Raw genomic sequence first — 15,415 nt, forward strand, 5'->3', positions numbered from 1 at the left:
AGTTCCCTGGTCTCTCTCTTGCCAAAGTGCATCAGGAGCCAGTAATCTGTAGCCCAGTGAACCTTAAGAGCTGAGTGAAGAGTCATTATTCCCCAACAGGAGAAACTACTGGATAATTTAATATACTTTGGTGTTCCCTTTAAACTTCATTTCTGCCTGCAATGCAAAAGTTTCTTGGCTGTGTCCGATGTTCCCTTTGTTTTCTGTGTACAAATTATGACTTAAAAAAAAATGTCCGCTCTAGGGGAGCATGGTGTTACACAGCAGTAATCTTATCATTTGGAAGGCTGAGGCAGGAGGATCAAGAGTTAGTTCAACAGCAGCCTCGGTTACACAGCGAGCTTGAAGCCACCTTGAAAATTAGGCTAGAAAAACACAAAAAGGAAAAAAAAAAAAAGATCGCAGGATTCTCATGAAACTGAACCTCCTCTGCTATTTGGGACACTGGCAAAGTCCAAATCCCTCTCTTTGCTAGGTTTCTATCAGAGTTGGGATGTTGAGGCCAGCGGAGACCACCTGCAAGGCCTCCTCCCCCGCACCTCGCACCCCGCAGGGTTTCTCCCAGCCCCAACACTGTGGCTGCATCTAAACTCCTCCCCACCTCCGCCTCCGCCAGTCTTCCGCCCCCCGCCCCCCTTTAATCCAAAGGTTTGGAAGGAGGGAGGGGACAAAACGGGAGCCAGATGTGTTTCTTATCCTCCCGCCGCCTCCCTCTTGGGCTTCCTAAAACCCGGAGCCCCGGAGACAAGGATTCGGAGCCGGACAAACGCAGCGCCAACCACGCCGTTCCTAGGCTCCTCCCGGACTGGAAGCTAGTGGGAGGGGGAGTGGAATCGAGGCACACTCAGTGGGCGGGACAAAGTGTTTTGTGAGTGTGTGTATGTGTGTTTTACTCTCTCTTTTTTTGGGGGGGGTTGTATCGCAAGTAGGAAGCTTTTTTGCACTCCACCACCTCTGGCCGCTGGGAAGACGTCATCGCTTCCGCCCTACTTCCTCCTCCTGTTGGCGGCGCTGAGAATCCAATATGGAGTAAATCGGTGGAGTGGCGAGATGGGGCTCGGACGGGGCGCCCTGCACCGCCTCCCAGGCGCACCTCCCCCGACCGCGGAGTGCTACCTGGAACCCTGATTGGCCCAGTCCCCGGGGGGCGACCCCGGCCTGGCCCCAGCGCAGCCGCCGGTCCGCCGCCCTGAGCGTGCTTGGTTGTTTTTTTTTTTTTTTCCTCTTCCCCTCCGGGTCCCCTTACCAAATCTCGCTCTTGCACCCGCTTGGAGCCTGGGGGCTGTGCGCGGTTGGCCGGCAGCATCTGCTGCTCCGTGCGCTCCTTCCCAGACCTCTCTCTGCGCTCCGGGCGCCCGTTTCCCTGTCTGCCTCGGCGCCCCCTTCATCTCTAGCTCCCCCACTCCACCACCAAATCAGGAGATGTCGGAGATTGAAGAAGGGGGGTGAGCGCACAGGAAGATGAAGGGAGCCAGGCTGCCCGCCGCGGGACAGGCGTCTAGGTGAACAAGAAAATGACCGAAGAAACACACCCGGACGAGTAAGTTCGCCGTGGGTGGGACGCGGGTGCCCAGTGGGGTGGCGTGGGGGGGGGGTTGCCGCCAAGGACGCAGGCAGAGACTAGTCGGGGGAACTTGGCTTGGGGTGCAGCCGCTAGTTGAGCTGTCGGGGCTGCGCGTGAGGCTCTTCGGCTAGCTTGGGGGAGGCGGCAGGAACCGCTTGAGGTCTGCGAGTCCAGGTCGCGGCTGGGGCCAAGGGCGCGCGAATGACCTCGGGGCAGTTCTCGAGCTGCTTGAGCGGAAGCTCTGACGCCCTCCACTTGGGGCATCCCGGGGTCGACGGGTCTGTGTGCTTGGTGACTTTGTGACTCTCGGCACTGCTGTCCACCCCACAGTCCTCTCCAGAGCCCTCTGGGGCCCGGGCTCCGCCATTTCGTTTTCTTGAATCGCTCTCATTTGCATACCACATTTTCATTCATAAAAACACGGAGGAGCGGGGGGGGGGGGGGGGGCCAGTTGGGCTCGACACGGGGTCCGTGCGCCCGGGTCTGCGCAGCAGCCTGAGCGCGGGAGCTGCCCGCAGAATCCCGGTGCTAGTGAGTGTGTGCACGCGCGCGTGTGGGCCGGCACACGCGCCCCGCGGTGTCGGGGCAGCTCCGGAGGCGGATCCGAAGCGTGTGCAGCGAGGGCGGGAGAGAGCGTGCGGGGAAGCGCGCTCCTGGCGTGTATGTGAGGGAGGGCGCGTGCCCGTGCATGTGCCCGGCCGGAGGGGAACAAAGCTCTCGGTGCTTAGTCGGAGTTGCTTCTGGGCTGCCCCTTGGGGAGACCTGGGCCTGTCACGGTCTCCGGGCAAAGTGGTTAGCTGCCTCCCGCCTTAGTCGCGTGTAGGGTTTGGTCTTCGCTCTTGGGTTCTAGGTGTTTCCCTTTGGGGCGTTGGGGGCGGGGCCGCCGGTCTGCCCCGTCTGGTACTGGGCGGGGGTGGAGGTGGCGGTGTCTAAGCGGTCCCCGTACTGTGACCGCTGCTCCGTAGTTGTTTGTGCTAGCCACTCACCACTTTTTTTTTTTGTGAATAAGACGTTCTCCTTTATTGTCACATGATATCTCTCCTCCCCTGTACATTCATAAATCCTGAGCTTGCCTCGGCTCCTTTCATTCAGTAGTGCCATTAGCCAAGGTAGCAGCGCCCGCTTGGACTCCAGAACGGGTCAGCAGTCTCAGGGACGCTGAGAGGAAGGAGGCCTGGAGCGGGTGGCTGGAGACCAGCTCCCAAACCTTGGGTGTTTCGCTGCTTTTGTGTGTTGACTAACCCCCTCTTCCTCCAGCACTGGCACTCTAGAGTGCAGAGAGAGGGGAAGTGACTCAGGATGGGCCACTGGGAGGCTTAAAGGGCTCTTATAGCAGGTGGCAGAATGCTGTGCGCCACTGTAAGAAATCTCACTTTTTTGTCTTTGTTTTTTTTTGGTGCTGGAGTTCACACCCAGGCCTCTGCACATCCAAACAAGCAAAGCCTTCTACTACTGAGCTGCCGCCCAGCCCTTCTTGGTTTTTAAATTATTGCCCTTTATCCTTTGGTGTCCATTGTCTAGCTTGGGTGGAAGGAAGTTGATGTTCTGGAAGGGGAATTTCCTTCAGTGTGTCCCCTGGGAGCTTTGAGTGCAGTAACCATAATCTGTCAAGACACCTGTCCCTGGAGAGGGTCCCACCTGCTGTGCAAGTCCCACAGCATGGGTTGATCTATTTTAGACATTTTATTTTGCCTTACTATACCTGCCATTGAAATCATAAAGTGCAAGTGGCGGGGCGGCGGGGAGGGGGGAGAGCGCGAGTTGGGAGTTTTTAATGCTGAAATATGGAGGGGAAGGAATATCTGTTAGGCTTTTCCCCTCTTGGAACTTGGCCAATAAACAGTTCTTTTTCTGGGTCCTTGTTGGTACTTGCACTTCGGAGCAATGGAGAGTAGCTGTGCTGTGGTGGGGTTCTTGGAGAACTTTGCCCACTGTGCTTCAGGTTCCGTGGCACCTTCTGCCTAGAGTGCAGGTCTGGTATGTGCCGTTGACCAGCAGCACCTTGTCAACCCTTGCATCTTTCCATGTTTGCTAGCCTAAGCAAACCGATTTCAGGTGGGGACACCTGCCTTAAGTGAACACCTCCTCCTATTCCAGACTTGGGGAGAGAGGTCAGTTTTACTACTGTCGGAAGCCTTACTGAAGCTCAAGTTGGTGGCTCACACTTGGTATCCCAACAGCAGGAGACTGATGCAGGAGGATTGCCATGAGTTTAAAGCTAGTCTGTCCTACCTAGTTCTGGGCCAGGTTGAGCAAAGAGAAGGACCCTGACTCCAAAGTTTAAAAAAAAAAAAAAAAAAGCTCTGTTGATAGTAGAGGATTAGGGGTTTTTTGAGACAGGGTTTCTCTGTGTAGCCTGGACTCACTTTTGTAGGCCAGGCTGGCTTCGAACTCACAGACATCCTCCTGCTTCTGCCTCCCTGAGTGCTGGGATTACCATTGTGTGCTACCATGCCCAATTTAGTTTCAGAGGATTAGAAAGCCTGGTGTCCCCATCACTGTTGAATTGGCCATCTAGGGGTTATGCTTACGATTTTGTCTTTGAGACAGGACTTCACCGTGAATCCCCTGGCTAGCTTGAAACTTTCTGTGTCAACCAGCCCAGACTTAAACTTAGAGATGCTGCTGTCTCAGCTTCCTGAATGCTGGGGCTTGGTTTGTTTCCTCACACCGGCCTTTGGAGTTAACTCAGTATGATTACTGTAACAACGAAATATGTAGACCTTACTGTGGTATTATCATCATCTCCATTTATATCTGAGGAAACTGAGGAGAGTTTAAGTAGTTTGCCCAAGAGCACCCGTTTAGTCACTGAAGAAGTGGGGAATTCACTCAACAGCCAAGCCCAGGAAAAAACCCTTTGCTTTCAGCTAATGTCTGTTAAGGATGGTAGCCAGCTGTATTGTGAACCTGGCCTCATGCAGGCTGGGGGGCAGGAGAAGTGTGTGTGTGTGTGTGTGTGTGTGTGTGTATGCGCGCCATGCTGCTCCTGTGGAGGTCAAAGGTAAAGTTTGTGATTGGTTTTCTCCTTTCACCTTTATGTGGATTCTGGGACGAAGCTCAGGCCATCAGGTTTGCATAACAAGTACTTTACCCGCTGAGCCATCCACTGGCCCCACCAGGGCCCTGAGTTTTGTTTTCTTGAGACAGAGTGTCATGAACTCAGGCTAGCCTCAAAATCCATGTGCAGGCAAGCTAGCTTTGCATGCCTCCCTGATCCTCCTGTCTCTACCTTCTGAGTGCTGGAGTAATAGTTGCACAATACTGTGCCTGACCAAAAAAAAAAAAAAAAAAAAAAAAAAAAAAAAAAACAACAACATTGTATCTTCATTGATGTGCCGTTAGTTTTGGTATGCATTTGTACACGTGAGTGTAGTGCTTGTGAAATCTAAGAGCATCGGATCCCCTAGATTTGGAGTTACAGGCACTTGTGAGCTGCCTAATGTGGATGCAGGTCCCTAAACTCCAGTCCTCTGGAAGAGCAGCAAATGCTCTTAACCCAGCCCCAGCCTTTCCTTTCTTTTTAATTATTTTTCAAAAATTCTTAAATTTTGAAACAGAGTCTTACTAAGCTGTTCTGACTTGTCCTTGAACTCACTCTGTAGTCCAGGTGGATTTGAACTGTAAATCTTCCTGTCTTGACCCCTTGACTATTGGAGATTGTGAGCAGAAATGGACCACCAAGCCCAGCTGACTTCACTAGCGTTTGTTGGTTTGTTTGTGACAGGGTCTCACTATGTCGCCCTGGCTCACCCGGGACTTACAGATACCTTGAGTTTGCCATTTTCCTCCAGCTTCTTCTTTCCTAGCGCTGGGAATCCAGGCATGGACCGCCACAACCCGCTTTGTGTTGGCTTTTCAAAGGACAGTGCTTCCCTTCTGTGTAAGCAGGGTCTTTTGTTTTTCCAGCTCACAGGTTTGAGTCCCAGGGCCAGGAAATCATTACAGGTAGAACCCTTGATGTTGTGTGAAGTTGGAACCTTGGCCCCATTCGTTAGGAAACGCTACCTCCTTTGTGGCTGTAGCGAGTCCCACCTGCTTTCCTGCTGCCTTAGCCAGTAAAACCTGTAGGTAGCGTGGCAAGAAAACCTGCAGCTGTTTTGCCTTAACAACTTGCTTCCTCTTGCTGCTTTTGTGTGTTTGGTCTTGTGGAGTTTTGATATAACAGTGAGCTTGCTGCGTAGCTGAGGACGGCCTTGAACTCATGAGGGTTAGATTACATTGAGTTTAGGTGAATGCTACCCATCCTTCCAGCCAGCGCTGAGCCATCCCCCTGGCAGCTTTTCCCTGACACTCCCCATCTCACCTCCAGTGGCTGTAGTCCTTTTCCTCCTGCTGTGCCAGGCAGCTCTTACCATGCAGCTGGGCTTCTCTCCCAGGTTAGATTTTGCATCAGGCTTTTTGGATTCAGGGTTATTGCTTACTAATCCACTGTTTGGTTTTCTGCTATTGTCCCAATACCATTGAGGACATTGCATTTGCTTAATAAGTGTGTAGTGGAGGAAGTAATAGATACATTATTATTTCAACATGCTATTTGGGGCCTGGGGTTAGAACCAATCCCCAGACTCCATAGAAAGCAGGACACAATAGTACTCACTGGGAGCCTCATTGCTCCTGATGGCAGGTAGGAGGCCTACACAGAGAGATCTCCAGATGTTTGTGTGTCAGCTTGACATACATAGCAATGAAGAACAGATCGTGGGGACTGGAGAGGTGGCTCAGTGGCTAAGAGCACTTGCTGCTCTTACAGAGGACGTGGGATCAGTTCCAACATGGCAGCTCACAGCTAACTGTAGTTCTGGCACCGGGGAATCTGATATGCTTTTTCTGGACTCTGAGCACCAGACATTCATGTGGTATACACGCCCAGGCATGCGCATGCATACACACACACACACACACACACACACACACACACACACACACACACACAAAACAAAAACAAAAACAAAAACAAAAAACCCAAACCCAGAATGTTTGTTCTTGAGAAGAATGTAATGCTTACAGCGTGGTACTTCTGTAACCTAGGCCATAATGAACTACCTTCTGAGCGGCTTACCTGCTCCAAGGGTGCACACAGGGTTCTGTGTTTCGTGGGATTGAGTACAGGACTGTCTAGAAGTGGTCCTGTGTGGCTCAGCATCATTCATACTGTTGTTGTTGAGGTCAGACTTGGGAAGTAGAAGTTTACTGTTGTTTGGTTGTTTTTTTTTTTTGTTGTTGTTGTTTTTTTAGAGCTGAGGGTTAGGGAGTCTCACAGTGTTGCCCAGGCTGGCACTGAGCTCCAGCAGCCTTCCTGCCTCTGTATCTGAAGGAGCCTGGACTGTGTGGCATCGTGTCACTTCATCAGCTCACTTTCCAGCTTTAGAAGTACATCCCTGGCGCAGTAAGACGAGGTCTGTGTCTCTGTCCCTGCAGGGAAGTCTGTAGAAACCACAGTGTTAACAGTTTGCAGTAGCTGCAGGGTTCTGGTGGAGTCTTCTCACTTGATGTTGGAGACAGCTGTGCTGGTGCACTTGGGTACTGGCATAGGTCCGACGTTACTGGCTGAACACAAGCACACACTCTTCACAGCAGATCCTCGCAATGGAGGCAGGCTAATGGAGGCAGAGCAGGAAGTTTCGGTATGTGCGGCTGTTTGTTTTGGCTCCTTGTCTCTGAGGGAAATTAGACTGACTTTAAGACCTTGAAGATAAGACATTGGTGATTTGGGGGGCCACTTTCTAGAGCTTTCCGTTCAGTTTCTCGTGGATGCACACAGTGCTCTGTGTGCCAAAGCGGATGTGTTTCAAATGTATTCTTTCACAATTACATAATGTGCATATTATATAAAAGACACATAATGTCCTTTGTTCATTAAACATCAGCCACCCCACTGTCCTCTCGTCCTTTTGTTTTTTCCACGGAACCTCCTTCTGCCTCTCCTCCCGACCACCACTTGCTGTTCGGTTCCCGTGGCCTAATGCAGTAATTCCAACAGTGGTACTTGGTGAACTTAAGATAGTCCTAAGCCTGTCCCTGAGCAACACTCTGTATTCTGAAGAAACCCTTACAGTGTGCCGTGGAGATGTGTGCAGGGGTTACCGTGTGTGTGTGTGTGTGTGTGTGTGTGTGTGTGTGTGTGTGTGTGTGTGTGTCTGTCTGTCTGTCTGTCTGTCTCTAACCTGACGTGATTTGCATGAGGGTGAGGACAGGTGTGTTTTCTGCCTGCTTGCCCTGAGTAGGTACATACTTAAATTGCCTGGCAGGTATCCCGTCATGGGGGGAAAAACAGGGTAAGATTAATAAGATACTTGATATTGACTAAACATACTCCAACACCCAATTAAAGGCAACTGGTTTTGCTTTGTTTTCTTTTGTTTTGGTTTTTGGTTTTTCTTTTTTGTATTTTCGAGACAGGGTTTCTCTGTGTAGCCTTGGCTGTCCCAGACTCGCTTTGTAGACCAGGCTGGCCTCGAACTCACAGCGATCGGCCTGCCTCTGCCTCCCAAGTGCTGGGATTAAAGGCGTGCACCACCACGCTCGGCCCATATCCCTTTCTTAAGTGATCTTTATTAAGAACACATTCAGGAGCTGGGTGTGGTGGCTCACGCCTTTAATTTCAACAAAAAAAGAGAACACATTGAGGTAGCCTTCTGTACACATGACTATCAAAGTGTGCTTACAATGTGCTAAGTCAAGTAGCTGACTGAAAACACAGTTTTCTTTATTTGTGCTTAATGGGTAGAGGTGAAGAAATAAGCTTGACTTTATCCTAGCATTTAGTACTTTTGTTTTTTTGTTTTGTATTTTGAAATGGAGTCTTACTATGAGGCCCTAGCTATCCTGGAACACTATGTAGACCAGGCTGGCCTCAAATTCATAGAGATCTAATTGCCTCTGACTCCTGAATGCTGCGGTTAAAGGCATGCACCACCACACTTGGCTATATTAAATTCTTTTGATTGAAGGTATTAGAACAGTAGGGCGCAGACAGCTTCTGAGACACAGGTTCCGGCTCTTCCCCTCCGTATATGCAATAGTAATTCTTTTCAGACCTGGCCATTTTGTTCGTAGTTCTATTCCCCCATGGATCCATTCATAAATGCATAAAAAGGTGCCAGGCTAAATGTCAGCTGTCTTTTCCCTTATTCATCAGGTAATAACATCCTTTTCTGTCTGTTCTCATGATTTATTCCTCTAATGTCTTTCTGTGGTTGCATAGCCCTGGTTCTCACCTCCAGCCCCAATGGCACAGATAATCCTGGCTGGGCTTAGATTTGTGTTCCCCAGGGACTGCAGGTGCATGGGGAAAGTCTGCCCATGATGTCTGAAGAATTCATTGACTCTTCTATCCAGGGTCTGACAGTGCATAGCATCAGGCTTTCTGCAAACATACTGATGGAAATTAATCTTTTTTTTTTCATTAAAAAAAAATCATTTCAACTACATAAACATTTAATGATAATCCACTTTGTTCTTGTACACTAAAAAGGTTTTGAAATGTCTTCTTTCTTTCTTTTTCCTTTTTCCTTTTTGGCACAGGGTCTCATTAGCTCAGACTGGCCTAGAATTCACCATGTAGCCAAAGGTGACATTGAATTGTCACACACCCAGTTATGGGGATCAAACTCAAGGCCCTGTGCATTTGAGGCAAGCACTGTACTCGTCCCCTCACCCCACCCCAAGCTAGATACCCAACCTTATTTTTGTTTGTTGGCTTGTTTTGTTTTTTAAAAACAAGATCTCACTCACTATGTATCCCTGGCTGGCCTGGAACTATATAGACTGGGCTGACCTTGACCTCAGAGAGCTCCAACTGCCTCTGCCTCCTGAGTGCTGGGATTAAAGGAGTGCGCCACCACTGCCTGGCTCCCCCATGTGTTTTTATTTTATTTATTTAATTTTTAAAGATTTATTTATTGTGTATACAGTGCTCCTGCCTGCATGTACACCTCCCTCCCTGTTGTCACCCTTGGCAGCCTGTCCTTCTCATCTGTGTGGCCTTAAAAAAAAAAATCTTACTACTGCTGGCTTTCAAATTGGTTCTGCAATGACAGTGGGCTTGGAGGGGATGCGTGAGGCCCAGGGCCCAGGGTTGCCCTGATGTCACTGGCTTAGGATGCGTTTTTTGTCTCCTTGCATGCCATGTTGGTATTTCATTTGTATATTTCCAACCAAGGAAACAAGTGTGGTACTGGGCCAGTTTAATTTAGCAGACATTTCAACAATTTGGTGCAGACTGTTTGAAGCTCTGCATGTAAACAGTCTTAATATAGTTACCCAGTGCTTAAAGATGAAGTCTAGTCCGTTTTCCCTCAGGCCACACGCATTGGGTTTCAGAAGTGGGCTCTTCCGTTTACTTGCCAGTTTTGAGGGTCTTGCTGGCCTTTCTTACTTGTTTGGTTTGTTTGTTTTTTCCAGGGGGAAGCTAGGGAGCACGAGAGAACAAGTGTGTCGATATCGTGTGTAGTAGATTTATATTTTGATGCTGATTCTCAGGTCCCAGTTGCAAAACCATGCGTGGATTATTGTATTGCATGAAATAAGTAACGCAGGGAACAGCCAGAGGACCCAGTGACCAGCTTAGCAACTGCCTGTCACTGGGTACAGGAGCACCTAACACCTGCCTCTAATCCACCCACTTGTCAGAGCTGTGACTCAGTCCTTACCCTTGGGGAACTTAGATTCTAAGGTTAGACGCTTTGTAGTGCCTTAAGGGTAGGAGAACAGTTGTCTTCTTGGTTGAGTGATAGCTGTGGTTGTTTTCTCTTTTCTCACCTGCTGACGTGGTTGGGCTTCCCGGAATGTGTAACCGAAACTTCATGTTGTTTTTTTTTTTTTTTTTTTTTTTTGTTTTTGTTGTTGTTGTTGTTGTTGTTTTTAAAGGATTTGTCAGGCAAGCCCAAGCCCCGTGTGGTGTGTGGTTTTTAAGGCATGTGGTGGTTGTGTTGTTGTATGTAAGTGCATGTGCCTAGTTGGCTGTGGGTGGGATATGTCTTATCCTCCAGCATCCGTATGAGGAAAAGATTTTTGAAAAGTTAACATCTTGCCTGAGGGGCTGAGGATATATATATAGTTCATTAGTAGACTGTTAGCCTCACATGTGTAAGGCTACTCTAGTTTTTGCTTTGTTTGTTTGGTTTTCTGAAACAGGGTTTCTCTGAGTATAGCCTGGCTGTCCTGGAACTCCATCTACAGGCCAGGCTGGCCTCGAACTCTCAGAGATTTCCCCCTGCCCTTGTCTCCTGAGTGTGCCACCACGCCCAGTGAGCCGACTCTAATTCTAATCTACAGCACCACACGCAAGATAATAATGCTAATAATAACTTTAACATTTAAAAAAATCTTGTTTGATCACAGCAGGGTTTATCTTTGTTTTGTCTTAAGTAAGGTCTCATTCTGTAGCCTAGGCTAGCCTCAAACTGATGGTTCACATCCTGCCTTAGCTCCCTGAGTGTCAGGATTGTAGGTAGGATCTACCAGGCCTAACAAAGCTTTGGTGGTGGTGTTATTATTATTATTATTATTAGCTTTGGGTTTTGACACAGGGTGTCTCCGAGTAGCCTTGGCTGTCCTGGAAGTCACTCTGTAGACCAGGCTAGCCTCTAACTCAGAGATCCACCTGTCTCTGCCTCTCAAATGCTGAGATTAAAGGTGTGTGACACCACTGCCTGGCTTATTTTTTCAGTTATAAGAAAGTTTTATTTTACCTAAGCGGTTTTTGCCTACATGTATGTATGTGTACCACACGAGAGTACCTGATGCTGAGAAAGTCAGAAGGTGTCAGATCTCCTGGAATTGGAGTTACTGATGTCTGTGAGCCACCGTGTGGCTCTTAACTACTGAACCATTTCTCCAGACCCAGAATCTGTTACTTTAACTAACCAGGTTCTTGACTTTAGATTCCACCGCTATAGAAGCCCGTTGTGTATTATAACTCACAGGACCTGATGTTCTTGTATAAAAAAAATTGTAAATATATTGACTTGCATCCACTTAATAATACATTCCACATAATGCCTACAATATGAGCAGCGTAAGAATTTACTTGGAAAGAGAACGAACTACCTGCCTTATCCCAGATGGAAAGTGTGTGTGAACAAAGTAGCTGACAGGGCAGGCTTCACCTGGACCAGATGATTAGGAACAGTAGCTTTCAAAGGGACTCTTGGACTGGACTTGTATCAGGATGGGATCCTGACTCGGTAGTGTTTGAGATAATGTGTATTTTGGAGAGGATGTTTGAGTTTTTATTTATGTATATGGGTCCTGACCTAAGGCGTGATGAAACATATTTGGTGCTAGTAATTCATTTGTTGAGGCTCGTTGGACAAGGCAGTGTTTCTGCCCTTTGAGAGAATACCAAAAACTTCTTTTCCTATCCCTGGCAGAACTTCCCTGTTCGACCTTAGATGGGAATGAATTGAGGAAAACTGTATGTTTTCTTCTGACATTAAAAAAAAAAAAAATAGAAGTTTACTGGCTATGGTGAGGTATGCTTTTAATCCTAGCACTCAGGAGGTAGAGGCAGGTGGATCTCTGTGAGTTCCAGGCCAGCCAAGGCTACATAGAGAAACCTTGTCTTGATTGGGAAAAAAAAAAAATCACCAGGCGGTGGTGGCGCACGCCTTTAATCCCAGCGCTTGGAAGGAAGAGGCAGGCGGATCCCTGTGAGTTCGAGGCCAGCCTGGTCTACAATGCGAGTCCAGGACAGCCAAGGCTACACAAAGAAACCTCGTCTCGAAAAACAAAAAAACAAACAAAAACAAAAAAAAAAAAAAAAAAGAAGAAGAAGAAGAAGAAGAAGAAGAAGAAGAAATAATCAAGCCAGGCATGGTAGCACATGCCTTTAATTCCAACACTCGGGAGGCAGAGGTAAGAGGATTGCAGAGTAAAAGGCCAGCCTGGTCTACAGAGTGAGTTTCAGGACATCCAGGGCTACACACAAGAAGCTCAGTTAAAAACAAACAAAAACATAAAACAACCCAGCGCCTTCCCACTTAGGAGAAACAAAACAGAACCACAAAAAGTTGTGCCCCCAAGAAATCCATCACTTGGGTGTGTGAAGTCCCCCAACTGTGAACTATCTCAACAGGCAGCTGGCACTCAGCACCTTCTAGAGAAATCAGTCATGCACGGAAAGCCTGCTGGCCCTGGGAAGCATGCACGCCCAACCCTAGAAGAAATCACAGGAAACAATTAAGCAGAGAAGGTCAGAGAAAAAGGAAGTGCTTGTGTTGTTTCTGATGGGAATAGCATTGTTGTTCCTGGGGATCAAGATGACGATGTTTAAATCTCCTGGCATGTGACTGCTTGGGGCTTTGATTGTATTTAAATCCATGGCCCTTTTAGTTTATTCTTTTAGACAGCAATCTTGTTAGGAAATGAATTGCTTTTAGGTCTTATCAGGAATTCCTGTGGGCCTAAGCAGAAATCTTAAGCGAGAGTTGCTTATAGCCAAGCGCTTAAGTGGGGTGACTGTCAAAGACTATTAGAGGCTAATTTTAGGTGTCTGCAGTTCTCCCAAATTCTCCTGATTAAACACTTTAACATAATAGTTTCCTTAATTGGAATAATACTGGAATATTAGCATGCATATTAAACCATTTACCTAAATCCAAACAGGGTTAAAATGTAAATTATCTGTCACTTGTCAGTTCTTAATCTTCTGAGATGATTCCTGGTGAGAAATGGGAAGAGACTGGAATATGAATTGGAATAGGGAGAGTTATACTTGGTCCTGGCTGCTGGAGATCTAAGAATAGACCACAAGGCTAAAATAAGTGAGAAAGTCTTTGTTTCCCCCAAAAGAAGTACTAAAAATACTCAAGCCTGCAGTTTTCCCATGGGGAGATGGGACCCTGTGCTTTCTTAGTCTGCCATGTTTTTCTTTTAGGGGATTGTGAGGAGGGCCTGAGGGCCATTCCCAGGAAGTCTGTTTTTTTTTTTTTTTTAATAAACTATGTATATATGTGTGGGTGGGTATGTGCATGTGAGTGCCAGTTCCTGAGGAGGCCAGAAGAGGGCATCATATCCCGTTGAGCTGGAGTTGTGAACAGCCTGACTTGGGTGCTGGGAACTGAGTAAGAGCAGTTCTTTCTGTTAATTGCTCTCTCCAGCTCTTGTGGGTCTTTCCAATGGCTTTTGCTTTTGTGTGTGTGCCTGTGTGGGCATGAGTGTACCACAGTGTGGGTGAAGAGGTTAGAGGGCAGCTTTTGGGAGTTCACCTCTTGTTTTAACCATGTGGGTCCCAGCGATCAAACTCAGGCCATGAGACTTTACCCAGGGAGCCATTTGACCAGCCCTAATCTGCAAGTCTTGAATTGCCCACTAATTTCCAGCTAGTGGCTGGGACCCCTCATGTAATCTAAGTGTTGCTTGTGGGCTGAGCATGCAGCATCACCCACATACATGTGTATCTTTTTCAGTGCACATAGCAGTGTTCTCACTACAGTAAAACACAGCCTCATTAGATACTGCCAAAGTGATAGTGGGTATTTGTCTTATTTTTCTCAGCTCAAGAGTCATTAGGAAATATAACTGTGGTCCCTCAGGGGTGGGGGTGAGGGGTATCCTTGGATTTCTTCATCACAGTCCATGTAGTTAGAACGTTAGCGGCCAGCCGTCAGACCTGAGATGGACAAGGGAAGGTCTTTGAAGGAGGAGAGGTCGTGCCCGGGGGAACCTAGTGTTGACAGCGAGCCAGTAGCTAGTCTTCTGGTTAAAGCAGAAAGTATTGGGAGGGAATCCTTGCATCTTTCAGCTCCATCCATCTCCCCACCCCTGTAGTCATTGAACAAGAAAGATGCTCTGTGTGTGTGTGTGTGTGTGTGTGTGTGTGTGTGTGTGTGTGTGAGAGAGAGAGAGAGAGAGAGAGAGAGAGAGAGTGTGTGTGTGTGTGTGTGTGTTTTCTGGGATTCAGGACATGTAGATTCCCGTTTCTTCTTTGCCTCTAACTTGCTGTGTGGTCCTGGGCAGGCTAGTGCACATCCTTAGACAGTAACAACACAAGATTCTTCTAGAGGCAGGTCTTAATAAAGAAACCTCACTGCTTCAGACAAACAAACAAACAAACAAACCCTAGGAACTGGAGAGAGAGCTGAGCAGTTATGAGTGCTCATTGTTTTTTGCAGAGAACCCAGGTTCAGTTCTCAGCACCCACAAGATGGCTTTTCTGCCTGTTTCTTCAGTTCCAGGGGATCTTATCCCCTCTCCTGGCCTCTTTGGTCTCATGCAAGCATGTAGTACATGTAAACTCATGCTGGGACACACACACACACACATACACACACACACACACACACACACACACACACACACACACGAGTGTTTAAAAAAGGATACAAACTTTTGGGTAGGGAGTATAGCTCAGTGATTGAGCACTTGCCCAAGATGCTCTGGTTGGAGAAGTGGCAGGTGTGTCGCCCTTTCTCAATAAGTAAAGTGTTTGCCACTCACCATAGCATTGTAGGGCTGGAGAAGATGCTGGGGAACAGCGAGCTTAGGTCCCTTCTTCAACACCTAAGTTGTAGTGTGGCAAGGCAGTTGAAGCCATGGTGTGGTCTGAGCTATGTCAGGGAGCTATCGTCGGGTCTTGGGTCCCGTCCTGTTTGGGGTTTTATATTAAACATTTGTGACCTTCGTTAACTCTTGAGTTGTGCGAGCCTCAGGAGGCAGGAAGAAGGCGGAGACAGCATCCGTTCAGATCCATGTGGCCCACGTAGATGTTGAACCATCAACACGAACAGATTGCTAGCCCTGGTCACATGCTGTGACAAGGGTAAGATAGATGAGTGAGCTTCCAAATGCTCTTCCTGTGTGTGCCGCCTGTGGCTTGGCAGGGGAGATGGTGGGTACAGGAAGTTT

The 15,415-nt window shown here is 48.0% G+C and overlaps 1 protein-coding gene across 1 annotated transcript in view; it reads left to right on the forward strand.

The window, feature by feature from the left end:
- The first annotated feature begins 1,273 nt into the window (after window positions 1–1,273).
- Window positions 1,274–15,415, forward strand: part of Spred2 (sprouty related EVH1 domain containing 2) — a 101,200-nt gene continuing 87,058 nt past the window's right edge. The window contains exon 1 of the mRNA XM_051165273.1: window positions 1,274–1,540. Within this exon, the coding sequence (XP_051021230.1) occupies window positions 1,515–1,540 (26 nt within the window). The 5' untranslated portion in view covers window positions 1,274–1,514. The remainder of the gene's footprint in view (window positions 1,541–15,415) is intronic.

Source organism: Acomys russatus, chromosome 22, assembly GCF_903995435.1.
Source record: "Acomys russatus chromosome 22, mAcoRus1.1, whole genome shotgun sequence".
NCBI lineage: Eukaryota > Metazoa > Chordata > Mammalia > Rodentia > Muridae > Acomys > Acomys russatus.